This window comes from Orcinus orca, chromosome 6 (genome assembly GCF_937001465.1).
Source record: "Orcinus orca chromosome 6, mOrcOrc1.1, whole genome shotgun sequence".
Classification (NCBI taxonomy): domain Eukaryota; kingdom Metazoa; phylum Chordata; class Mammalia; order Artiodactyla; family Delphinidae; genus Orcinus; species Orcinus orca.
Genome location: NC_064564.1, coordinates 13111366 through 13138370, shown reverse-complemented (window position 1 = coordinate 13138370; position 27005 = coordinate 13111366). Strand labels below are relative to the sequence as shown.

At 40.1% G+C, this 27005-nt stretch overlaps 1 protein-coding gene and 1 non-coding gene across 7 annotated transcripts in view; both read right to left on the bottom strand.

Moving 5' to 3' along the window:
* Window positions 1-8496: 8496 nt before the first annotated feature.
* The window catches only part of XKR6 (XK related 6), an 84158-nt gene continuing 65649 nt past the window's right edge, over window positions 8497-27005 (bottom strand). The window contains exons 2-4 of one of the 6 annotated variants that reach the window (XM_049711257.1): window positions 15896-16008; window positions 10782-13769; window positions 8497-10328 (exon numbers count right to left, since the gene is read on the bottom strand). In XM_049711257.1, coding sequence (XP_049567214.1) covers window positions 15990-16008 — 19 coding nt within the window. In that variant the 3' untranslated portion in view covers window positions 8497-10328; window positions 10782-13769; window positions 15896-15989. Of the gene's footprint in view, window positions 13770-15895; window positions 16009-27005 lie in introns of all 6 variants that reach the window. The other 5 variants (XM_049711260.1, XM_049711261.1, XM_049711258.1 and 2 more) reach the window with 5 other exon arrangements.
* On the bottom strand, window positions 13249-13355 carry LOC117201662 (U6 spliceosomal RNA). Its single transcript, XR_004483728.1, has one exon. It is a non-coding gene; the product is annotated as a U6 spliceosomal RNA (small nuclear RNA).

The following is a 27005-nucleotide window of genomic DNA, read 5'->3' as shown; positions in this document are numbered from 1 at the left end:
ATCTCCAAAACTTCTGCAGTGAACGTGTATTATGTTTATAACAAGACACCATCAGAACACTGCAAAATCAAGGCACTCGTGTTTTCGAGCTGAACAGATGCCAAACGAATCAAATCTTTCTATGCTACCGCTCGATTGCTCAGTGGCAAATGCCTGAGAGTTTGGAAAAGGAAGGAAGACAGACCAACATCAATAATAAAGCAGCCTTTCCCTAGAAAATAGTCATCGTGAAAGTAAAAGGCCGTATGAGAGTCAATGGCCTCCAATCTCATGGACCCAGGGACAGTCGGCTTCCTCTTGCCAACTGGGGCCCAAGACCCGAGGCTCACAGAGGCCACAATGGGTTTCCACGCAGGTATCTTTCCCTGTTTGACAATATTTAGTGATTTCTCAGCATAATCCATATGAAGAACAAGCATCATCAAGACCTCACTGGAAGTTATCTTAAGACCAATTAAAATCTAGCTGAGATAAAGACACTGTGTTTCCTGTCAGCAAATCTTGAGTGAGACTGAGACCATTTGCACAGGATTTGCACATCCTTTGCCCCATGTGACAAGTACAGTGCTCCTTGAATCAACGCCACTGAGCCCTAGAGCTCTACTTCCATCTGGAATGTGGAAGGTAGCCTCTAGTCAAGGTAAATCCGATTTTCCCAAAGACAGTTAAGTTTGTCACCACCAGGGCGCTCACCATCTGCTGTGTCTCCTTGTTGCCTACAAATGTCAAGTCTAAGAACTCACACATGACCTTGATACCCCCCTAGTCCATCAGCGCCGCTCAGGAGACCTCAGGAGACACAACCGTCGTAATAAAATTCCACGTTATTTTCTCTACTGGGTTTCCAAAAATGGTATTTTAGTTCCACACCCCCTTCCTGTTCTATATTCACGATGCAACAACTAAATTAGAACTAGCCTAAGAGGTTCCATGAGGAGTTAGAAAACCTGGGTTCTAACACAACTTTAGTCACTCTACCTCTTGGAACCTGTCTTATTATGTGTAAAAGGAGGTCACACGGGCACTGCTCAACTCACAGGGTAGTTACAAAGTTTCCATGGACAAATGCTTGTGAAAGTTCTTGGTAAGCAAGAGTCTTGCTACTCTGTGTGATCCGTGGACCAACTGTACTGGCTTCACCAACGAGCCTGTTAGAAAAGCAGAATCCCAAGTCCCACTCCAGAAACACTGAATCCGAATTTGCAATTGAACTAGGTCCCCAAGTTGTGTGCATGTGTGTGCGCACGCACACACACACACACACACACACACACAGAAGGACTGAGCTGGGTGTTATTTCTGAAAGCTGGCATGTGATCTAGAGGACCCCGAGGACAGGATGAAAATGAGGTCCTATTCTTACCTGTCTATGGTTTTTCCTGATGCTATTAATGTCATGTGTACTTCTCATCCTTAGAATTTTATGTGTTCTAATGTTCTAATGTCTAAATACTGGAAAACAGTATTTCAGTAATTTCCTAACTAGAGGGCAGAAATTCTGTCTCCATGCTCATCTCTGAGTCACTTACAGTTTGGATTACATGGTCATGCATGTTTGTACTACGTTCCTTTTCAGTTAAAGATTTCTTACAGAAAACTTCAAGATACCTCCTTTACAGTAGCTGAAGGATTGATTATTTATTTATGCTTGAACAAGTGAGCAAAATCACTTAGAAATCCTGTTCCCTTAAATTTCAGTCTATTCGTATTGTTGGAGGAACAGTCTTCTTTGTTCCTTGAGTCTTAAGTGGGAGGAGAAATACAAATTCATCGTTTCAAAAGTCGTTTTTAAATAGACTTTCTAGTCTAGGAACTTTCTAGAACATTCACCCATAAAAATATTTAAAATCATTATTAGCTCCTGAATTTCGTCTGTAGAAGTCTAAGCTGGAAAGTGGTGGGCCTTAAGAATTTCGCAGGAGAAAACAGGCATACTGCGAGCTTCCTCCCTCTCCCCTGGGCCTCCGGCTTGGGGGGTAGGGGGTCAAAGCAAACCCTGAGGCCGGGCATGTTGTCTTCCTCCCACTTGTGCCCTTCTCCTGCACAAGGACCACACACCACACGAGCAGCCACCACCTCCTCATGCACACCTGGCTCCACATTACAGCCCCCCTCCCGCTGAAAAAAGCTCCCCTCCCTCAGAGCTCTTCTCTTAGTGTGAGGATGGCAGAAGGGCAGTCTTGTCCAACCAAACTCACGCCCTGAAAAACTGCAGGCTCAGTGAGTCTGTCCAGATGACTGTTGTAACCCTGGCCTCCAGCACGATACCTGGCACCATAGCTGCTGCCCAGAAAGTATCTATTGACTGTAGTCATCCATTAAAACGTTTTCTAAAGGCACAGTCACCATCCAGCTGGGGGACTGTTAGCTGCAAGGGAACATTCAGGCAGAGAAGGGGCTGGAAGCAGGAACGACCTGCTGGCCAGGCCGCCTGGCCTGAAGACCCTGCCCCGAGGCTCCTCTACGGCAGTTGGGGCTTTTTTTGTATGTCTTTTGCTTTCTTCCAGAGTCTTTAAAAGCTCCAAGTTTCTTCACAACTCCCAAAGTGGGAGCAGTGGGGGATTCATTCATTCACTCCTTCAAATATTATGTATTTGCTGAGTTTCTAACATATGTCAGGTGTCGTTCTAGCTTTGAGGAAACATCCAGGAACAAAACAAAGACCTTGCCCTCTCTGAGCTTATGGCTTAGTGGAGGAGACAAGTCTTTCATGCCAGGTTGCGATAGCTGCTAGGAGGAAATAAGGGAGCTAATACCAGAGACGCTGTTTCGCACATCTGATGAGGAGACAATTTACAGAGAACTAACGGAAGCAAGGCGGGGAGCCCTGTGAACCCCTGGGGGCACGTTACCAGGCAAAGGGAACAGCGAGGGCAAAGGCCCTGAGATGGAAAGGAGTGGTAATCACCAACGGGGCTGGCTGATGAGCAGAACCGGTGACATAGCTATGGTTTTTAAGTAGCTCCCATTTTTGGGGGTAAATTTATTTATTTTTGGCTGCGTTGGGTATTTGTTGCAGCGCACAGGCTTCTCATTGCGGTGGCTTCTCTTGTTGCAGAGCTCTAGAGCGCAGGTTCTGTAGTTGTGGCGCACGGCCTTAGTTGCTCCACGGCCTGTGGGATCTTCCCGGACCAGGGCTCTAACCCATGTCCCCTGCGTTGGCTGGCTGATTCTTAACCACTGCACCACCACGGAAGTCCCAGGAGCACCCATTTTTAAGAAGAGGGAATAGACCTTATGACTTCAACCTAAGCCAAACCTTCCATGTAACAGGGCTCTGAGTCCTGGACTCCTTGAGTTCTGCTTATTGTGTCTAGTGCACAATGGCTCAATCTAGAAACCATCTAAAAACCTTGAGGATGAGAAGTGGCTGGGGAGGATGGCATAGATATAAAACCCTCTGAGTAATCCAATTCGACCACCTCCAGAGAGGACATTTCCCTGAAAGAACTAAAGTAACAAACTTAACCCTCCTAAAAACTTCTACACTGAGAAACAGATCGGGGTTTCGTGGTAGAATGTTCAGCTTCCTAGGAGAATGTGTTGTCTCTTTCATCCGCCTAATGAGAACGGTAAACCGTGGAATCAAAGGAGCTTCATGGGAAGAAGCTAGAAAGTCCCGAGTCTGGCTACGATACGGGCTAAGCACTTACATACCCAAGGCTTCTGCGGGCCGCCGCCTGTGAGTCAGGGCTCTGGAAGCGGCTGCAGACGCGCGTCGTGAGCCACAGGTGTTCCCACCGCGAGGTGACACGAGACGCGGTACCCTCCGCGCCCAACGCAGAGGCCACAGCCCTCAACCCACCTGCTGCTGTCGCCACGCAGGTCTGAAGACGTAAGCCGTCGCTGAAGTGCACAGGAAAGGGCAGGCATGCGCACATGCACGCACGCATACGCAAGGCACGCACGCACGCACACGCACTCGCACGCACGCACCCGCCCTCCCCCGCCCACACACCCTGCTCCCAGGTAACGTCTTACAGCGCAAAATCCTAATATCTTGTATCTCAGTTATAAGCATCCCCGTTTTTGGAATTGTCCATCACTTACACCAAGGAGATGATTGGGTTAGTGCAGATACTATACAGAAGGTTATTTATTGAAACTGAGTTTATAAGGGTGAAAACTGGAAAGAACCTGAATAACGAGAATCGTAAACCACTAAACTTCCAGCAATAGTGTTGGTTATATCTGCATGGAGCACCCATTACAAAGGATGTTAGCAAATACTGTATACTCCTGAGAAGAAAGAAGTCTAAACTGACGGTGATCAGGATATTAATAGCAGTGAAATGGTGGACTCTGCTTTTTATTTTTCTGTGCCAGCTGAAATTTTTACAAATCATATGCTTTTTATGAGAAAAAAAAGTTATACGCTTTTGGAAACACAGGTACTGAGAGATGGAAGAGAGGAAATTACTACTAACCACCTTCTCCATTCCTCACTTGCCAGAGATTATAAACTGCGAACCCCCAAAAGCCAATGAATCTTTGCTATACTCAGTGGAAACTCCCACATGGGAGAAGCCCCAGAGGACAGCACTGGTCCCCTGCTGCCTGTAGAACTTAACCCCTACTCCCTCCGTGGCATTTGGGGTCCTCCATGATCTGTCTCATTTTCACCACCCTTGAGTTTGACCTTGCTCAGCCTGGCCTGTCCTTCTAACCCCCTTGCAAAGTATGTGGCCCCTGGGGCCCCCTCTAAAAGCCCATCCTTTGTTAGTGGGCCCTCAGGACTCTCAGTGTCAGATTCTGCCATGCAGTCCAGCTTGTTATGACCTTGCCTATCTCCACAAATAACGTCATGTAGATGCCATCTGGGCTGGATCCTGGGAAAGATTCTGGGCAGAAGGAATGACAGTGGCAGAAACAAGGAGGAATGTGCACAGCTGGTCTTAGACGCAGTGCAAGCCTCTAGCATAGATCAAGGAGTGGCAAGAAAAGCCATACACCATTGTTGGAAATGTTTCAATATTTTCTCTCTTCCTTAAGATAAACCTGTTGCTCAGCTCCAATTACTACAAACATCGTCTTTCCCAAATCACACTTTCCAGGGAGGTCTCCTCTGATCTCCCTGTTTGAAAACTGACACCTACCTCTCCATCCCTCACCAGGGTCCTGAGCCCATTCTCTTTTTCTGTTTATTCCACAGTGTGATAATTTACTTGTGTCTGTTTACTTCTGCCAGAATGTAAACTCCACGCTTTGTGTGTTCTGTTTCCCAAGAGTCCAGAGCACAGTAAGCATCCAGTATGTTGGAGGAATGAATAACTTACTTAGGTGCCATGTCCAACTGTACTGCGCTTCTCAAGATCCCCTATGGAATAGCTTTTAGAGGAAATGATTTTGCTGGAGACTCTCATACTGAAAAAGGTGGGGAGAAACAGGAAACAAGACTGGCAAGCGACAACTTCCAATTGTTGAGAAACGTGGCCTTTTCATTCACTCAGCTGTCTAAGGATGCAGAAACTCTGCCCACTTGATGCCCGGCTGGGCACCAGGGTAATCCAGTGCTCAGACATTTCATTTGTGAGGATTCAAGTCTCCATCAGCAGGAGGAAGATGAGGACAAAAACAGAACTGGAAGAGGCAAGAGTTAATGTGCAGTACTCAGCTCTGTGCTGTTTGGCCATAAAAACATCCTGATAAACCAGTGATAACTGTATCCGAATCCAGTATTTGCTGCACTTTAATAAGAACTTTTACCCATCCCTGTGCCACTTCCCTTCTATCACCTCTGATTCTTGCTCTAAATTTCAAATCCTTAAGGTGCTCATCAACTTCACTACAAAAAGTTGGTAGTGAGCCAGAAAGATCTGTGGGGCAGGAGACCGAGAATGGAAAGACAAGAGAAAGGGCTATTACAAGGTTTTACACGGTACTCAGACCAAATTGATATTTTTTTGATCAGAATTTAGGACATGGAAGATGGAATTCTAGATCAGCAGCTGACAGCAATTTTTTAGAGGAAATGGCAACCACTGAATTAACTCTACTTGTTAATCTCAATTTAACCACATTAATCTAAATAATCTAGGGGCAGGGAGAAACAACAATTTGCTACAATGACTTCCTGGAAGGATGTTATAAAACAAGCAAACAAGAACTGCTTGTGGTGGTAGATGTGAAAAGCCACGCTCCAACACCTGCCTCAGACCTCCTAAAATCCAGCCATGGCCTTCAGCCCCGACACCAGGGGGAGTCCTGCTGAATCAGGGCCAACAAGAACCAGGGGAGGTCCCAAACGAGATCCACGAACCACCCATTCACCTGTCTTTAGCCTGGTACTTAGACAGAATAATCCCTCCCTTTTTGAAGTGGGAAAACTAGCCTAAAATGATGTGAATATTTTAACATTTGCTAGCAGATTCTGCAAATGGGGCTTTGAAAATTGCATAACTCATTCTGTGATGTGGTTTTCTAAGGTCAAAATGGGGCCTGGAGAAGCCTCTGAGAGCAACTCAAGAGCTAAAGAAAGTCTTAATTCCTAAAGGAAAGTTCCTGCGGTATTATTTGACTAAAACTGTTACTTGGTTTGGAGCAAGACTGAGATATTGATGAGAGAAAAAAACTAAATCCCGGACTTACACCTGTGTTATCAAAGGCCCATAATAAGAGACGTGTGCTTTCTCTTCAGAATACAAAACTGCAGATCTACCAAAATTTTGGGTCATATTTGAGGTGAAACGGTTTCAATCAATTATTCTTTTTCTGCTACAAAATTAAGAATGCTCAAAATATTTAATCCAAAATTTTAATGGGAAAGTAGTGCCTTCCAGTAGTGAGAAATTTAAAACTCTTGCTGATTGTTTTCCACCCTTGGGAACGGACGTACAGCACATAGCAAATGAGGTCCAAAATCTCTCTCAAACCAATTTCATCTTATTTAGTAATTTCATTCTTGCTTTCAAGTTCCAGTGAATACAGAAAGCAGGTGTCTGCCTCACTCATCATAGCCCTGGGTTTAATAACTCAAAGTTGGGTCTCCTAAGAAAAAGTCTCTAAGGAAAACACTTAATGTAGAATATGACAAGCTTTCCCTAATGAGCAATTCAGTGAGAATTTTGCAACATCCCTGGAGATAAAGGGAGGTACTTTGGAGTATTGTAAATCATGACTAGAGATCACTGACTTCCTCCGAACTTGCCTACAAGCACCTGTTCAGGAAGGATACCGACCTTCATCTTAAAGCTGCCAAAGGAAGAAATCTCAGTATCTTTCTTGGAAACTCACTCCTTGACACCTTTTATATATATATATGTCACTTACACGAGTGGCTAGCACATAAGTAGACGAGACATAAAAATTGGTATTGTGTGGCTTATACTTTTCTGAAAAATGCCCTTCTGGTGGGGGAAAATGAAGGTGATCACCCTACGGCCCAAACACATCTCGGAGTCATCCTTAGTTTCTCCTTCTTCGGGATTCTTTTCTCCGGTTCTTTTAAAACTAATAAAAGTAGTCTGGTCACACAAGACTATTCAATCTTGAACTTTAGTATTAGAAATAAGCGGAAATAAAAATGTTATAACCACTGCATAGTTCCTGGTCATATTAGTGTAGAATTTCCTGCATGTTGATGACTATTTATTTCACAGGTTGAAAAATCACCTGCAAAGTAGTAAAAATAGTTTCCTCAAAGTTTGTATTGTAGCAGATCTTTGCATTATCAGTTCATTTTCACACAAAACTACCGGCAATTTGTCTGACAGATTTCCAGACAACCACTGGTTGAAACAGGATACCAGCTATCCTTTTAACTGCTACCCATAATAAGGTTATGACAATGACTCCCATGACACAGCAGTGCTGAAGTAATTATCTACACCTTCCCAAACTGTTCTCTGGCACCCTAATCACCCTATGAGTTATGGGTTGTGGGATAAACAACTGGGACCTTAATATGCTAATATTGCACAGAATATTGGAATTAACATTCCAAGAAGTAGCAGCTCCCAGCCTTCCGATTTCACAGGCCAATACAAAAATTTTTAAATATCTTTAGAGAACTAACTTGGGATGGCAAGCTTTTCATTTTTACCAAATAAGGGCATACAGTAGACAGGAGGACATAAAAGTTTAAAGGACATTTCTTTTTTTTTTTTTAACTGAAAAAATATTTTGAAGTCCTTACACTGTCTTTGCTTTTTTTTTCCTATTTTGCCTCAGATCAACACCCTTCCTCTGCTGCTCATTCAGGAACTGTGAGGATAGACTTCTAGTACCAAGCCTGACCTTGCATTCAGGGTCCACGGGTCACAGCTTACACACACTGACCCACACCACTGCTAATTCCAGATGGGGATCTTTCTTTTCCCTTCAAACTACAAATCCCACCTCCACCCCATTCCTACTGACTTACTACTGCTGTTAACTTGGACAGAAAACGGTCACAAACCTCCTATTTAGACCATCACATTTACAGATCTTTTTGTTCATTTCCTTTCCTTTAACTCACATATTTTATTTAACAAAAGTATCATTACTAAAAGCTCCTTCAGAGTACAAAGCTACTTTATTTGGACAAAGTTTGCTGCATACACAGAAATACCTGATATGCATTTCCAGCCAGCCCAATCCCAAGCATTTGGTAATTACAGCCAAAAGTTTGGAAACTCTTACTGGAGACATGGACCCTGTTTACAATATTTTTATTTTATGTGGAATGTGCGGCAAACAAACACACAAGAGCAGCTTCTAAGGATATTTGTACATTCCATGAGAAGTAAACATAGTATTGTATGCTGTAAAAGTTTACTCAAAAAAATAATTTCAAACTCTTAGGCTTTAAATAATGAGACTGTTTAAGTTTAATTTTATTACAGCAAGAGTCAGAATATTATATACAGTATATACTCCTTTACACAAAACACATTTGCACGTGTTTCTGAAAGCTACTTGTAAGAAAAAAACGTTTAGAGTACTATCACATTTTGAAAATGTCAGGATAATTTGGTAATATTTTCTAAGGGTTATGTTACTTTGTGTATTTTTTAAAGTAAGACATACCTGGATGGTCAATGTGGGTTCATGTGGGTTAACCTCAAATCTGGCATATTTTTGGACAAATCTTGCTTTCAAAATCTTATTGATGTGATCATTTTCTCTGCACATGATTTGTTTTACTAGCATCTGGGGGAAAACATATGGATCTCTCCAACTATCTCATTAACTCATGACTCTAGGACCTAGGCAAGCTCACAGAGAAGTCAGTTCTGGCTCATCCTGTGCCTGAGGCAGGGTGAGGGTTCACTCCTGGCCTCAAGAGGCCTGGGTGGTGAGGGAAAGAGTGGACAGTCACACCCAGCTGAGCATCAGAACAGAGCAGACGGCCAATGGAGACACCTGTCAACACCACAGCTAAAAAAGCTCTATTTTAAATACAATACTATGAACTTTTATAGGCAAATCTTAGAGAGCCAAGATTGCTAAGTCTGGATCTATTCTATTTCCCCGCAGGCAGGGAGGGAGATGGAAATGCAAGGACACAAGTAGACTCCTTCAGAGGAAAGCAACGGAAACCTCCCATCACAGGCAGAACAAAACAGGACAAGAGGGAAGAAGCCTGGACAGTGCTGTTATAATTCTATCCTGACCTAAGACAAAGGGGCTAAAGTTGGGCAACATTTAGAAGAGCTGAAAAGGAAATGGAATAAAGTTACCTGGGAAGGAGAAGTGGGATAGATTTAACAGATTCTGATCAATTTTGGAATCCTGTATGCTCAACGTTTTCCCCACATTTAGGTCAACAGTACAGAAAAAAAAGGACAGAGAACAAGCATCTGGGCACAGATGAACTCAGGCTCCTCTCTCAGGGCAGGTGAAATTGGGAGGCACATGTTGTAAAAGTCCAAACACTATATTCCAAAAGGAACACAGAAACACCTTTGAATCGGAACACATGACGTCTAACTTTAGTTAAGCTGAAGGACCCAGGCTCCCTCCACCAGTGTGAATGATCAAGAGTCGACTGTACTGACGGCAGTGTTTTAGAGGCTAGAGTTGTGTTTTTCTTACATTCAAGATATATGTTATCTGTCTACAGGTCCAATTCATAAAAGACATTCAAATTATGTTTCACGTACAAAAGCGGTGAAGTCTAAGATGTTTCCAGAGTGTGCTGTGCTGTAATCTGATGATGATCTTCCATCTTTCTACTCGGTCCCAAAATTACTTCCTTCAGATTTCTTGATTTTTCAAGGATGACCTTCTCAGTGAAGCTGTATTTGGCAGAAAAGTCCCAATGAATGCCGTAACAAGCAGTTGATCTGAGATTCCGAAATGGAGATTAGAGCCACTCAAATGGAATTTTTTGTCAAAACACGTTTCTAGTAAGATAAATCAAAGCATCCCTCTGTGTCAAAATATGAACTGAAGGCAGTTTTCTCTAAAGTTACAAATAGATTAATAAAATTCAGAAATAATCATACACGCAGGAAACTTGAAAGGAATAAAGAACAAAATATCTAGGAATCTCAACAATTTTCCTGAAAATATGCTACAAATTTCAGAGTCACAAAATAACAGAATCCCAAATTTCCAGTCATTATGTTAATTTGAAGTACACATTTCACACCATGAATGTGATATCCTAAAACATGAGAAAAAAAGTTACATTTAGGTAGAACACCTTTATAATGATTAAAAATTTTAGGAGAAATATGCTCATTTTTAAAAACAAAACATTAATATTCAACTGACTATGAAATAAATGCCCCTAAACCAGCAGGAGGTAGGTACTACCTAGGAGGGCTGTCCCATGCCTCAGGCCCTATTCTTACCATTTGCACCTTTGGGGCAGCCCTTTGCAGAGTTTTTGCTCCATGACATCACAAAGCTCTGGACTGTGGCTTCAGTTCAGTGGGTAAGGCAGTAAGCATCCTTCAGGATCTGGCGCTCCATTCAAAGGTGACAGAGAACTACAGACGGAGAGTGACAACAAAGCTGGAGCAAGGTCAGAAGTAAAATGAAGATGGTCTTTTAGATCAGGGCTTCCTGAATGACAACCAAGGGCCATCCCTCCACCCTCAGAAATGGAAGTTTTGTTGGGGAAACGATCCATAGCTTTCTGCCGGTTTTCAAAATGGGGTTTAAAACTTCCAAAATACAAATGGCCATCGTTCGAGGCTCACTTTCTCTATGTGCCCCTATGTACTGACTGTACCCAAAGATCTAATGATCCCTGGGTAACTGAGTCAATTTCTGAATCCTCACAGCGATGTGCAAGGCAGTGAAGTGCAGTGATCCAAGAAGGTACAGACCTTCCCATGAGACATACACACTAGAAATGCTATTGTAGTACAACTTTAAACAAATTTAGGTTTTATTTAGAAGTTTCTAGAAAGCAACCATCAAATTCTGATTATATTCATGCCATCAATTCTCTACTATGTTCAGTATTCTGCATTATTTCCTAAAGTTATACAGCAGGGATGAAAGACCCATTTTTAAAATATTTTCTCTAATATTTAAGATATTTATTTTGAATTAAGCTAATCTTTGAGCTACATGCCCATTCATAACATACCAGAATAAAATCAAACTCATTGTTAGTAAATGCACTGATATTTCCCAAGATCACCTGCCACTATCCTTAAAATACTGCGGCATGCCAGTGTGAAGTACCCAAATTAAATCGGAATGCCTCCTGTCCAAGGGATTTCACACGCTACCTCATAACCTCCAGGAAACGAATTCCCTGCCCTTAGTGCACCTTCGGTTAGTTATATAAGAGCTTACCACCCCGCCCCCATCCCCACCATCATTTTCATTCTTAGGCTCTTAACTTTTCCCCTCTCCTGGGTCTCTTTCATTTGTACTCACAGTGTTCACAGAATCTAAGAAGATCTTTAAAATATTCATTCCAGTAGGGACCAAGTTTTTTCCTGCCTAATTCCTTTAGGGTATATCAAATGCCTAGGCCCGGTCAATATTGTGGCTAGAATTGGCTAAGAGGAAATGCCTCTATTGACAAAAGTATCACAGAAAGAGAGTTTTGTTTTGTTTTTTTTGCGGTACGCGGGCCTCTCACTGCTGTGGCCTCTCCCGTTGCGGAGCACAGGCTCCAGACGCGCAGGCCCAGCGGCCATGGCTCACGGGCCCAGCTGCTTCACAGCGTGTGGGATCTTCCCGGACCGGGGCACAAACCCGTGTCCCCTGCATCGGCAGGCGGACTCTCAACCACTGCGCCACCAGGGAAGCCCCACAGAAAGAGAGTTTTTTAAAACCAGTTGTAATGGGAAAGCAGCTAAATAGGCAACACATTTAGATTAAAATATAACTTGATTTTTTAAAAAATCTATCTGATGTTTTCATTGTGCCATTAAATATATATCAGCCAATTCCTCTTTAACCAAGCAAAGCAAGGGAGGAGGGGGGAGGGTGCGGTTACAGTGTAGTTTATTTAGCTTCTAAATGCCTTCTAATAGAAATGTTATGAAAACTTCTGTTCTACACCAATTTCTGTATTACTGGATAATCTACCAATAATAAAACTTGCAATAAACAAATAATTAACATCCTACTGAGCTACCACTCAATCTCTGTAGTTCCCTGAATTCTACTTATCCTTTCCCTTTAATCCTTTTTCAAGTTGCTCTGAATACGGTCTTTAAAAAAAAAATCAATCTTTCTCCAGTTTTGGTCAAAACGATAGGGAGGCAATCATATTTGACCATCAAAATAACTACCCACCCAGAATGTTCCTCAAGTTCCTAATCCCAGCAGGAACAGGCCAGAGAAGATAACCACCAATAATGGAACTCCAGTCACCCAAGCACTGATTCTCCTATCAAATACATCTCCACCCATTTCTAGGGTCAAGAATGACCTAGTTCACATTCTGGGTCTACATGAAAGTAGCCTATAGTTTTAGAACAGTGTACATAGAATATAGGCAACTTTCAATTTTTTAAGGGAAACAGCCCTTCTTGGAAAGTCAGGTTTTGTTCCTTCTCCTTTTCATTCACACAGTCTGCCTCTTGGCATTTTCCTCTCCAAATTTATTCACTCAACAACAGGGGGAGAGGAGGAGGTGAAACTGAGCAGCTCCTTTCCCTCCTCATTGGCACTTCCGTCCCACATAATAATATCTAACTTGAAAACTGGCAGCATTTTGCCACAAATGTATTGGATATATCGGATAGAATTTGCATATTCTGATATAGACCATGTTGAGGCCATTTCCAGGTTGAAGTTTTGTAATTACTACCTTTAGGACTGTCACCTGATGATTTTTTTAATTAATAAAAAAATATGGAACGCTTCACAAATTTGCATGTCATCCTTGCACAGGGGCCATGCTAATCTTCTCTGTATCGTTCGAATCTTAGTATATGTGCTGCCGAAGCGAGCACTCACCTGATGATTATTTTATCTTCTCTCCTCCTGATCAAAAATTACCTCTGATCTACGTAAGCTACACTACAAGGTAGGCAGGCAAAGAAGCTGACCAAATTGGCACGGGAGGATTACATAAACTGCCTGGAAAAATATGAGGTCCATGAGAGCCCCCAAATCTTCAAAAGATAATTGTCTCCAGAGTATGACACTAATAATGATAGCTGAGAATTTGAGACATGCATGCTAACTTAGAAATACAAAATTATAATGCCTATTCTTTTATATACTTTTTATTAAATCTATTGGTTCACCTAGAAAGTCATTATATATACAAAAACAACAATTTCCAGAGTTCCTAAATATTTCCAACATATTCAACTTAGGGATCCAAGATTCTGAACATGCCATCACCAAAAAAAATTGCAAACCTAAAAAACAAAAAGGAAAAAAAATTAAACAATGTCAAAAGGAAAAGACTTTCTTAGAAAAGGTCAATATTTACTTTTATAATTTTCAAAACATTTTAAAGTTAATTTTTTTCTCATTTACAGTTATATGCTTGTAAGTCTAATATTAAAGTTTTCCTTAATAACAAGGCAGTTTACTTATAACAAAATAAATATTAAACTATACTCATACACATTACCTATTTAAATATTTACTGGGTCAAAATATCTTCATATGTACAGCTTCAGGCTTTAAAGTGGTATTAGATTTGTCTTTATTTTCTTTGAAAAGCTACCATTAAGGTAACAGACATTCAGATGCATAAATGAAATTACTGATTTCATTCTTATTAACTCATACCTTTAGAAACTATGTTTTAGCCAGTTAGTAGTGGTGAAAGTCTCTGTGCTTCTATTTCATTAACTTTTAGCACATGAAATAAGAAAGATGACCTTCAAAGTTCTTGTAAGCTCAAAAAGGGTCAATCTAGATAGGCTTTATTTGAAAAAGAAAAACAATTTTGTTTGGGAAAATACAAGAAATGAGAATTTCTAAAAATAAAAATAATCAGTAATTCTCATTAAAATATTAATACACAAAAATGAACTATATGAACAATTCTTCTAACTACAGGCTTAAAAACCATGCTATTTAGACCAGCCTATTTAATTTTTCCATAGAAAATCAGGAGTTCAGAGTTCACATTTCCAAAAGAAGAGTAAAACAACAAATTAAGAGATAAGATAAAACAAGGAAACAACCTATTGTACATTGCTTTTCTTTAGAACAAGGTTAGGCTGAATTATCTAAGTATAAGTTGAGGTCACAGATATATAGTCATTGCACTCCAGTCAACCAAAACAGTGCCTGGATTTACGTAACATGTGAATAAGTCTATTATCATAGAAAGTCACATACATGAATAAGAAGAATATATTTTATAAATTTTAAGTCACTCTCAACATCTGAGAAAATACTGTCAGTAAAATACTATTTGTAATACTGTTTTTAAGAAAACACTGTTTGTAAGGAAATGAGGTGATGTTTAGAACTATATTACAACTGAGCCTCTAGAAGAGAACATGAAAATAAGCATGACTTAAAAAAATAATAATAATTCTTATTGTTGTCAGTTCCTTAGAATTTGCCCTCTGCGTTACTCTCTGGAATAGGATGACAATTTCATTTTCTCAGCACCTCATCACAATTAAACAAACTGATGCATAATTTAGACTAAATATAAGTACATTTATAATATTATTTTTGCTATTAATGCTGTTACATGTAGTACAGGAAATGAAATAATATGAAGAGCCACTTCTTCTGAAAAAGTGGCTTAGTATAAAATTCGAACTTGAGCAAAGAATCTACTGAAATTCTATTCTGGGGGGGTGGAGGGATAGTGATTGCCTTATCAGCACGGCTATATCAACACATTTAACAGGACATGGTCCGTTGGAATAAACTTAATAAAGAGAGCCACTACACTCCCTGAAAAATGTTTTACTACAATAGAGTGCTGTTATCTTCAACTATAAAATATATTTTGAACTAAGATACATGTAATAATTAGAGCAGAGTTTAACTGATACAACTAACATTCTTAATGGGCACTTTACCTTTTAAAAAGTAAAAAGCAAAAAACACACACATACATAAAACATCAAAATTCTTTATGACAGAAAAGCAAAGCTGTGGCAAGAATCCTTACTTCCTACTCTGAAAACCTTATGAAGCCCGTAGTCCCTGTTAAGAGCAAGCTGTATTGGTTTGCAAAGGAAAAACATTATTTCAATCTGCAAATACCTAATGGGCTCAGGTGCTTTCGTATAATAAATATTTTGTTGTTACTTAAGTACCTCACAAGAGCTCATTTTTTTTAAAGTTATGTTTAAACAACTCTTAAAGGTTTAATTAATATGTAGTTTTATATAATTAATCCTTTTGTTACTAAACACTTGAACCAGTTTAGTTAGAATGGCAGCATGTTGTTTAATACCTTTTGTTCACAACTTAAAATTTTAAGCTTAAAAAGAAAGGAATTGGGGTAGGAGAGGAGACATGGAAAAACATGAAGGCCTCTCTTTGTCTCAGGCTTTGCCATTACCATTCTGTCTGCAGTGGTTTCAGGACGAGGCGATCGCACACCTTCTAGCCAGAAATCAGATGGCCTCAAAACAACCTCATTTCAGTCTTAGGCCTCATGTCTTTCGCTTAGAGCTAAAAATAAAAATACATGTGAATGAACAAATGGTCATGAAATGAAACCTTGAACATGACACTAAAATGTAAAATATTAGAAGGCATTATTAATCTCAGAAAAATGAAAATGTACACATTTCCATCCAGAGTACCACAACCTTATTTAGAAAGTGTGCTCTTCTTACCCTGTCAGCTTGCTGGGTATAACAATAATGACAATTTAATTCCAAGGTGGTTCAACAAAGCAAGAGTAATATTTTATTCATCTCCTGAGATTATGAAACATTTATTTATTTCTTACAGAGTTAAATATAACAATATCATTAACGAAGCTAATGATGTTAGACAGCAACTTAGCACTTCTTTACGCACATAAACCAAGGCAAGAAAGTAAAGTGTAACGCTGAACCAGAACAATGATCTGGCCCTAAGAAACACATTTTTGTGTATTTAGAACTCCTAGTCCAACAGTAATGCTAGTAGTAAGTGAAAATTAACCTGTTTCTACAAAGTGAGCGTTCACTCATTCCACAAATATTGAATGTTTCGAAGCACTGGAAGTCAAATGCTGAATATGAAAGATGGTTCCAAACCTCAGCGAGTGGGGTCCTAGCCTTTTATTTCCTAACTTTTTGTCTCGGGTCTTGGCTATAATGCTAAGGGGACAGAAAATAAGGATTGCTGTTTCCATGAGAGGAGGAGATCGGTATGTATCACACGACAGCTGAATGAGACTGCAGGACTGGAAACAAAACCCACTCAGAAGCCCCACGCTCATGCTGCGAGTGAACGCCAGTCACCAGTCGGTCTCTTCCCATGTGAAGCTTGTGTTTTCAAAACCCTACATCAATCCTGAAAATTAATTATCCTTCATTTGGAGAGCACTGGTGGTTTCAACCCCAAGTATAAACATCTCAGACTACTTTGTAAGGTTATGTCAGCCAAGAAACTAAAATCACTTAATAGAAGAGTACTTCATTCACCTGAAGCCACAATTTAAAATCAGAAATTCTGCTGCCAAAGCTACTTAAAGAGTTGGCCTTAACTATAGTGTAATGAAGACAAGTATCTCATAAATTTTTATACCATTCATACATATCCATTAAATTAAATACATAAATTACCATTAGAGTCTATACTAACATTGTTCAATGTTTTTCATTTCTCTGCTTGATCTATACCAATGAAATTCTTTGTGTAGGAATATGGTACATTACCAAAAAATATCAAAATATATACACATGATTCAATTTAAGCTCTATGTTTGTCTTAAATCAAGGGTCTATAAACACGTCTGAGTTAGCTTATCTTCCTTCATTTTCCATGTGAATTCCAACTAAATTTAATATCTGGACAACTGGTACAAAGTTAAATGGTTTGACTCTGAAGTTTCTAGGTCTCAGAACCACACTTTAGAGGAATAAACTGTAATTTACACTTAAGTATTTAGAATAAAGAAGAAAAGAACTGTTTTGAGTCATATCTAGGTTTAGGCTAAGGCTTGCCTCAAGTGAAAATATTAAAAACAAAATCAATGAGCTCTGAAGTCCATTTCCCACTGATGTTCATAAGATGATTCTATAAGTTTTACCTTGTGATGCATTCACATCTTCATCAAGGAAAACTGCATGCTGGTCTGATTTGTAAACAGTCAATGTATCATGTATGTCATAGATCCCTGCTTTTTCCAGTTGCAATAAATTTCAAAGAAGACATAAATAATTGATAGATACACTTTTGCTATAAGCCTTAAACATTCACTTATCTGTAAATTCCAAATCTGTGTCTTACATCAACAAAGAGAACCCACAGTTCTTCTCAATTCATATTTGCTAGCATTCTTTGGCAAAAAACGAAAAGTAGCTGCCTCTCCAAAACTCAGGTCTTTCCCTTAAGTAACTTTTATCCTCATCCATACTATGTTCACAGTTTCATTCCCCCCTTTGCTTCAATCACAGTATGTTTTGTTATACAAGTTACAGTTCTATCATATTCCCTGAACCAATCCATCCAACCCAGAGAATGCAACAACAACAAATATTTGACCCTATTCTTTGAATTCCACAATTTTCACTACTCTCACTTTGGTCAAGACCTTTAATGATAAAGTAGTGAGATTTTAATACTCAGAAGACATGCTTTACAGCTTATTAAGGCAAGTAATTTTATACTCAGTCTTGTTATATTAATCATAAAACTCCATTTGTCACTTCAAGACTGATACATTGAGGTCTCCCATTTAATAAAATCATTGAGTGCCAGTAAGTTAATTATAATTTCAACAGGGCTTCCCTGGTGTGGCACAGTGGTTAAGAATCCACCTGCCAATGCAGGGGACACAGGTTGGAGCCCTGGTCCAGGAAGATCCCACATGCATGGAGCAACTAAGCCCATGGGCCACAACTACTGAAGCCCGCGTGCCTAGAGCCCATGCTCCGCAGCAAGAGAAGCCACTGCAGTGAGAAGCCTGCGCACCACAACGAAGAGCAGACCCCACTCGCCACAACTAGGGAAAGCCCGCGCACAGCAACAAAGACCCAATGCAGCCAAAATAAATAAATTATATATATATATATATATATATATTTTTTTTTTTTTTTTTTTTTTTTTTTGCGGTACATGATCCTCTCACTGCTGTGGCCTCTCCCGCTGCGGAGCACAGGCTCCAGACGCGCAGGCTCAGCGGCCATGGCTCACGGGCCCAGCCGCTCCGCAGCATGTGGGATCTTCCCGGCCCAGGGCACGAACCCATGTTCCCTGCATCGGCAGGCGGACTCTCAACCACTGTGCCACCAGGGAAGCCCATAAATTTATTTAAAAAAAAATAAATTTCAACAAATCATAGAATCAAACTTCTTTAAAAACAATGCCTATCTATTCAAGAGCATCCAATGTAAAATACATTCTCATGAAAATCAGTCCCTTAGTTTAGATGTTACTATAAATACATTTATCAGTCAGAAAATCTCAAATTCAAGGATTCTATAGGAAGAAGGGAAAATGCTCCAAAAAATGACATTGAGACAATTCTAGCAATTTGGAAAACTTAAGGCCAAATCTTTAACTTCATTCCTTAAGCCAAAACAAATTCTGGGTATACCACATTTAAAGTTAAAACATGAGACTATAAAAATATTTTTAAAAATTTTTTAAATAAATTCTGAAACACAGGAAGGACTTTAATTATGATTTAAAAAAACTAGAAGTCAAAAAGAAGTTACAATTGATTTTACAAAAGACAAACCAAACAAAAAATCAATTATAAACAAAAACAAACAATAAACCAAGGTAAATATTTGCATCAAATATTAATATCCAGTTTTTACAAATTGCTAAGAAAAAGACAATCCACTGGAAAATGGACAATGATTATAGACAATTCACTGAGAAATAAAAATGATCTGTAAACATATGAAAATACCTTCAAATTCACTCAAAACTTAAGAAATGCAAATTAAAACATACTAACAGATGAAGAATGATTATCAAGAATCTGGGGGATGTGGTGCTCAAATTTACCACTGGGAGAGGTGTAAACTGGTGCTAAATTTTTGTGGAACAATGGCAATATCTATAGAAGTGTAGAAACCCACATGCTTTAAACCCACAAATTTGACTTCGGGGACTAGGATCCTTTATACTTCTTCTTTCATGTAAGCAAAATTATTTGTACATGGAGACTATTTATAATGACAATACTACACCAGTAATATTAATATACAAAAAATGAAAGAAAAAATCTGGAAAACAATCCTAACATCGGTCAAAAGGAAACTGTTTCCAAAAAATTATGTGTCATCTCATATAGCTGTGGGGAGGTGTCCTAGATATACAGGCTTCACCCACTATCTATCTGAAAGGACAGTGTTCCTATGAAACCCTTCACAAGCCAAAATGGCATAAAGCAAGGAAGCAATCTTGCTAACAGATGCACAAAATAAATCGAGATAAAGCACAGATGCTCATACATTTCAAAGCTATGGTGGCTGCATGCCGAGATGCTGAGTGCAGTTCCTGGGGAAGGAGCTCAGTGGGGCCGCTTTACCTGCTTTGGGTGTGCACTGCCTCTGTCACAGCTAGTTGGAAAACAGACACTGAACCGTATTTTGCTTTCTGTCTTTTTTCATAAAAGCAAAAATCCTCCTCAGAATTCTTCTGGTTAGTGAAAACAGGCACTAAGTAGGACTTTCTTAAAAACGAAGTGGCATAAAGCGAACTTTTGAAAACTGGGGAATACCTGTATTACTAAGTGCATAAATGACACTGAACAGAAATATAATGTTCATTTCAAAAATAATTTTTAAAAGGCGTGCAGTATGAGTAAGAAAGGGAAAAACACGAAAATTATGAAAAGCTATCTAAGAAACTCTTAAAACATATAAGAATGGGGAGAAGGACTGTCTACTTATAAAGTAATTTTTGTTATATATGTAATAATTACAATTAAAATGTTTTTCAAGGATGCTTTCCTATTTCAGCATTTCAAGACTATGGATTGATTTCTCAAAATGGAAAAGAATTTATAGCCTTGAGTCACGTCTTGAGAGCCACCCTGTGAATGTGAGAATTGTTGAGGACCACAGAGGCACTCAGCTGTCACTCCTGATATATACTGTCAACATGGTCCTGGGCACTGTGCTTCTTGAAGCTGGCCATCGCTTGCTTCTTCTCATGTTCTTAAATCTGCACACCACATTGTGGCAGGCAAAGTTCACTTTCACTCCTGACTCCTATATACCAGGGGCAGGTTGCGAGGTTTTGAGTTTACTTTTAAGGACCTAATGAGCTATCCAATAGCTCAGTGTGCGTGTGCCTCAAAGTCAGTTATTGATTGTTTACCATACCCTCCCATCCGAGAGCCAGCGCCAGTCCAGTAAAAGTGTGTTGTTGCTTTGGACTTCTCCAGTGATCTTAGACTCCAAACCCAGCTCCTTCAAAATTACAGTTTTGGGACTTTGCTGGTAGCGCAGTGCTTAAGAATCTGCCTGCCAGTGTAGGGGACACGGGTTCGAGCCCTGGTCCGGGAAGACCCCACATGCCACAGAGCAACTAAGCCCGTGCGCCACAACTACAGAGCCTGCGCTCTAGAGCCCCGAGCCGCCGCTACTGAGCCCGCGTGCCACAACTACCGAACCCCACGCGCCTAGAGCTTGTGCTCTGCAACATTCGAGAAGCCACTGCAACGAGAAGCCCGCGCACCGCAACGAAGAGTAGCCCCGGCTCGCCGCAACTAGAGAAAGCCCACGTGCAGCAATGAAGACCCAACGCAGCCAAAAATCAATTATTTTTTTTTTAATTACAGTCTTGCTATATTATGTGATACCCACTATTATAAACAATACATGAAACTGGTCAGGCTTCCCAGTAAAACATCACTGAAGAAAATCAGCCTCCTAGGTAGGAGAAACAAACAATGCTAAAAAAAATATTTGTCCATTTAAAAATGGTCTTTACTCTATAATCCTGTTCACATTTGTTCCAAATCAGCACTAACCGGAGGCAGAATCCCTGAATTATTCAGCAGGTCAAGGAGGCGCGTCCACCCTGGCACGACTAGATGCTGGCACTTGCAGGAGCCCTCCACCCTCAAAAGTTTACGGCAAATGGGCCTAACAATCACGATGCATCACTTCTCACTGGGAGCCATGGTGCGTAACCACTGGCACGTACACAATTTTGAACATTTTCAACCTTCATTTTTCTTTAGATGGTAGGCCACTATAATTGAAAGTGTTGTGGAAATTATCAGCAGATTAATATTAATTTTACTTGCGCCCTCACTAATAGATCACAATTTCCAAACCCTTCTCTCTCTCTTATCTAAGGGTACACAGGGATCTTCTTCTAAGGCTAACTCTTCCTCTATCACACAGCTCCTGTGGAATTTTAATCCTTCGTTTACATCTTCTGTTTTCCCTCCAATGGCTCCTTTCCTTTTGCCTACAGACACATTCAGATCTCCTGATCCTGAGACTGAGGCACGATCCATTTCCTTGAACACATCACTGACTTTAGAATGTCCTTCTTCCTCTTTTTCTTTACTGCCAAAATGCCAAATTTGAAGAGTGAGCTACATTTGTTCATTCACTCAAAAATATTTCCTGAAAAGTGACTATGTACCAGAGCCTGGGGACACAAATTAGCAAGGCCCCCTCCCTCAGGGAGCTTATGATTCCATTTACACAGATAAGCAGATACATTTATGGATTCAAAATGTTAACTGACACAAAGGAAAAACACTGGCGTCTATAACAGTATCATTGGGGGGCTTAATTTAGATTGGGCTGCCATTCCGTACGACCTGTGTGTTTGTGGTCCTACACATTGCATAGCAGCAATGGCGGGGTCTCTTGAAAGGAGTGACATTTCATGAGATCTAAAGGCTGAGCAGAAACTGGCCAGGCAAAGAACAAGAGAAGTAGCATTCCAGGCAGAGGGAACCAGATATGTGAAAGCGCTGGACAGCAGAGAACACCGTGACTTGGGAGGACCAGAAAGAAGAGTGGTTCGTCAACAGACCCTGACGGAGAGCACACAGGCACCAGCCAGGCCAGCCATCTCACGTGGCCCGATGAGGGCTGTGGCTTTATCCTAAGTGCACCAGGGACTGTGTTCATCTCTCACCCTTAACTCCTTAGCTCTTTGCAGCCTGACTTCTACTCCTCCCACACTCTTTTAACAGGCTCTATATGTGCTCCTAACATGTAGCACCTTTTCAGTCTTCAACTGACAGTTCAGCTTGTGAAATGACTTCTATCCTAAGTTTGAAAGCACGAGCTGTCATTGATTTTTGTATCTTCCACTTCTCTCAGTATTTAGCTTAATGTTTTATACATAGTAGGTATTCAAAATGTACACAGTGGATAAATCAGTCTTGGAAGAAAACACATTGACGAAAAGTTAATTACAACAGTACAGGAAAGCAAGCATATTTAATAAGATTCCCTATTAGTAGTATATTTGAAATTGCCTTATCTTATGCCTTATTCTCTCTCACAGTGATGGAACAGGTACAAACTCAAGCAAGAAATTCCTTTAAACAAATGCCGTAATATAATTTGATCAGTCTGCGAACACATGTTCAGATTACACTGCCATTCATTTGTGCTTACTGCAGTAGCTGGGTGCATGGCAGTGGTCTAGTTCTCCCATACTGAAATTATTAAAATTAGATAACAGACATCCAGGTAAAATAGACATTTAACTGAAAAGTATGATTCCTGTTACAAAGAATACAAGCTGATGCCATCCCCCACCAACTAGCCATTATATCCTGCAAGTTATTGTATGTATGCTTCCCTTTACATGTATGTATGTATGGGCTATTCGTTTTGAAACTTTGTAGAATATGCTATTCCTTTCATTTTTGATAATTTTAGCAAATGCTAGAAGTCAATGGCCACCACATTTATAGATCTGAGCAGGAAATCAACATACTTATGTTCTAGTAAATGAAAACAAGCAGCGAGTAATTTCACCTTATTCTGGTAGGTGGGGCAAGATGTCAAGTTTCTTAGGTTCAACATTTAAGGGTTCTGCCCACATTCTATTAGAACTGTTGGTACTGATCTAGAAAGAAATGTAAGATCTGTTTATTTTAGAAAGTAATATGCTTCCTCTACCGTGAGCTGTAGATGTTTTACCTCTTTGCAAGCCTTTTCTTTATGTCTACAGAATGATCTGAGTTGTGCCCACAACCAGCCCATCATATAATTAAGCTTAATTAGATATTTTCTATACAAAGCGAACAAAATGTACTTTCATTGTTCTTGTACCAAATTCCCCACATTATGTATCTTTTATAACCAAGAGTGAGAACTCTATAAAATTCAAATGTAAATGATAAAAACATTCTCCTCTCCTTCATCCTTTGTTTTACAATGGCTAGAAGACCGGATTTGTACATTCTGAAGTTTAATGTGTATACACATATCAGAATGTTTCTGCTTTCTGATGTCTAGTTTTCTTAGAAGTAGATTAAAAGGTTTCTATCTCTTTGAGATGCTTCAGCCTTGCGAAGAGAGATTGTGTTATCTAAAAGAAATGATCAGACTAATAGTTGAAACATTTTATAACTGGGTGGTCACTTTGCCCATGATGGGAAAGAAAGTGCCTGTGTTTGGCATTGAAACAGAAATAGAAAAAAGTGCCTGTGCTGGAAAACAGAACCACACTGTCTTAATGTAGAGATGTCTATGACAAGTCCACGTTCAATGAAGTGCAGGCCATTCGCGGTTTTACTATTAACTTTACAGTGTCATTCTTTTTTTGTAATTCCCAACGACACAGGCAACAACTACAGCCCGGTCTGGGCTCATAAGAAGAAGGTATACAGTTATTAAGAGCACTAATGCACAATAAAAATTTTTAGTGTTTTCCTGGCCTCAGTCAGTAACTGTTCTAGTAAAAGGAAAGCAAATATGAAGGACTCAGGTACTTTAACTTCCTATGAGATACTCTTGCCCTCTGAAGTCACAGCCCTTTCAATGTCCTTCTCTGTGAAAAGCGACATCATTCTTCTAGTCAGAAATCCTCACAATTTGTTCCATTCCTCACCGGCCATATCCCTCTCTCATCACTGGAAATGTCCATCTTTATGGAGGGTTGCAGCAGCCACTAGAATCCCCTGATGAGTAAATTTGGTCTTCTAAACTGAATGGCAACCATTTAAAAAATTTTCACTACAGAAAATTTCAAATGTATATGAAGTAAACAGACTAGTGCCATGAACCCTTATGTACCTTCAACTCACTTTCAGTAACTATCAACATTCTGACACTTTTGTTTCTCCACACACTCCTCACTCCCCAACTTGATGAGGATTATTACTTTCCTTTTTTCCCCGAGATAAAAGTTACAACTAAGTTTTTTTTAACCATCTTAACCATTTTTAAGTATACAGCTCAGCAGTAGTAAGTATATATTTATACTGTTGTGCTGCCACCACCATCCATCTCCACAATTCATTTCATATTGTCTGAAACTCTTCAGCCTCTAAACAGTAATTGCCCATTCCCCTTTCCCCACTTCCTCCAACACCCACCATTCTCCTTTCTGTCTCTATGAATCTGACTACTCTATAGGTACCTCACGTAAGCAGAATCATACAGTATTTGCCCTTTTTTGTCTGGTTTCTTTCACTTAGCGTAAAGTCCTCCAGGTTCATGTGTTTATTTTTTGTGTCCTTCCTTTTTAAGGTTGGATAATATTCATTCGTATGTACAGACTATATTTTGCTTATCCATTCATCTATCAATGGACACTTGGTTGATTCCGCCTTTTGTCTACTGTGAATAACACTACTATGAACACGGGTGTACAAATACTTCTTCAAGATTCTTCCAATTCTTTTGGGTATACACCCAGAATTGGAATTGCTGGATCATATGGTAATTTTATTTTTCATTTTTTGATGAACTACCACATCATTTTCCATAGTGGCTCTACTAGTTTACATTCCCATCAACAGTACACAGGATGATAAACAATTATGTTTAAGAAAACTGGCACTTGGCAAAAATGTAGAGTTTACAAAGTACGTTCATATACATTATACTACATAATCCTTCAAACACAGCTGACTAGCTTGGAGGCCTGATCTCTTGGCAAGTATTCAGATTCTTAATAATGTCACCTCTCTCCGTATTTCTGAATAAATGTTTTCTTCTAATCAGACTGGTTTAAGCAGACTATATTACACAATATTAGATATGTATATAGCTAAACGCTAAAAATATTAATAGTGAGGGACTTAAAGGACCCAAATGAAATGTAAACATAATAGAATGATATTGTCGATCCCAAGGGGACTAACCTTAAAACAGCTGTGAGACATATATATGGAATCTAAAAAAAAAGGTTCTGAAGAACCTAGGGGCAGGACAGGAATAAAGACGCAGACGTAGAGAATGGACTTGAGGACACGGGGAGGGGGAATCGTAAGCTGGGATGAAGTGAGAGAGTGGCATGGACATATATACACTACCAAATGTAAAATAGATAGCTAGTGGGAAGCAGCTGCATAGCGAAGGGAGATCAGCTCGGTGCTTTGTGACCACCTAGAGGGGTGGGATAGGGAGGGTGGGAGGGAGGGAGACGCAAGAGGGAAGAGATATGGGGACATATGTATATGTATAACTGATTCACTTTGTTATAAAGCAGAAACTAACACACCATTGTAAAGCAATTATACTCCAATAAAGATGTTAAAACAAAAAACAGCTGTGAGGATCTTAACAGGTAGCCTTGACAGATACCAGCTAGACAGTTACTAGGTAATTCAGACTTTATGTTTCCTGCAGATTCCACTATGTGAGGTAGTTGTACATGGGGTGGGGGGTGAAGTAAGTGGGGTGAGCAGAAGCTATGAGGCAGCACAGAAAGCCCACAGGGAAAGCTGGAAGCAAATGGAGGAGAGAAAGCAGGCAATGAGTTCAAAGCTTATTGATGAGAAAGTTATATAATTTCCAGGGCCTAGTGCATAATAAAAATGCAGGGCTCTTATAAAAAAAAAAAAGTTAAGAATTTCAGGATGGCAACAGGAAAACATTAAGTCAAGTGCGGGGCCCTGTTCAACTGCACAGGTCGCTGGCCCAGGAAGCCAGCCCTACGTACTGAGCTGAAGACAGGACGCAGGGCAACTAGCACTGCTCCCAGCAGCAAGGGTGGGGGAAAGGCAGGAGAAGCGCCACGTCTCAGTGCAGCAGGCGCCCACAGAGGACACCGGCGTCCAGGGCACAATTCACAGGGCATATCAAGGCCAAAATGTATCTCCAGGCATTCCCAGGTCCGTTTGCTTTTAAATAAAGGGGTGGAGGGTTAACAAGCAAACATCTATTAACTCAGTTCATGGCTGAAAATGAGATTAATCACCACCAAACAGACAGGAGCACAGTAGGCAGGAAATATAGAATTGCTACGTTTTGGTGAAAGGCATCATGAAGAAGATCTGGCGTCTATCAGTACCCAAGAAAGATCAATATGGCTGCCCAAGAGCAGGAAGACAAGAGCCCTAT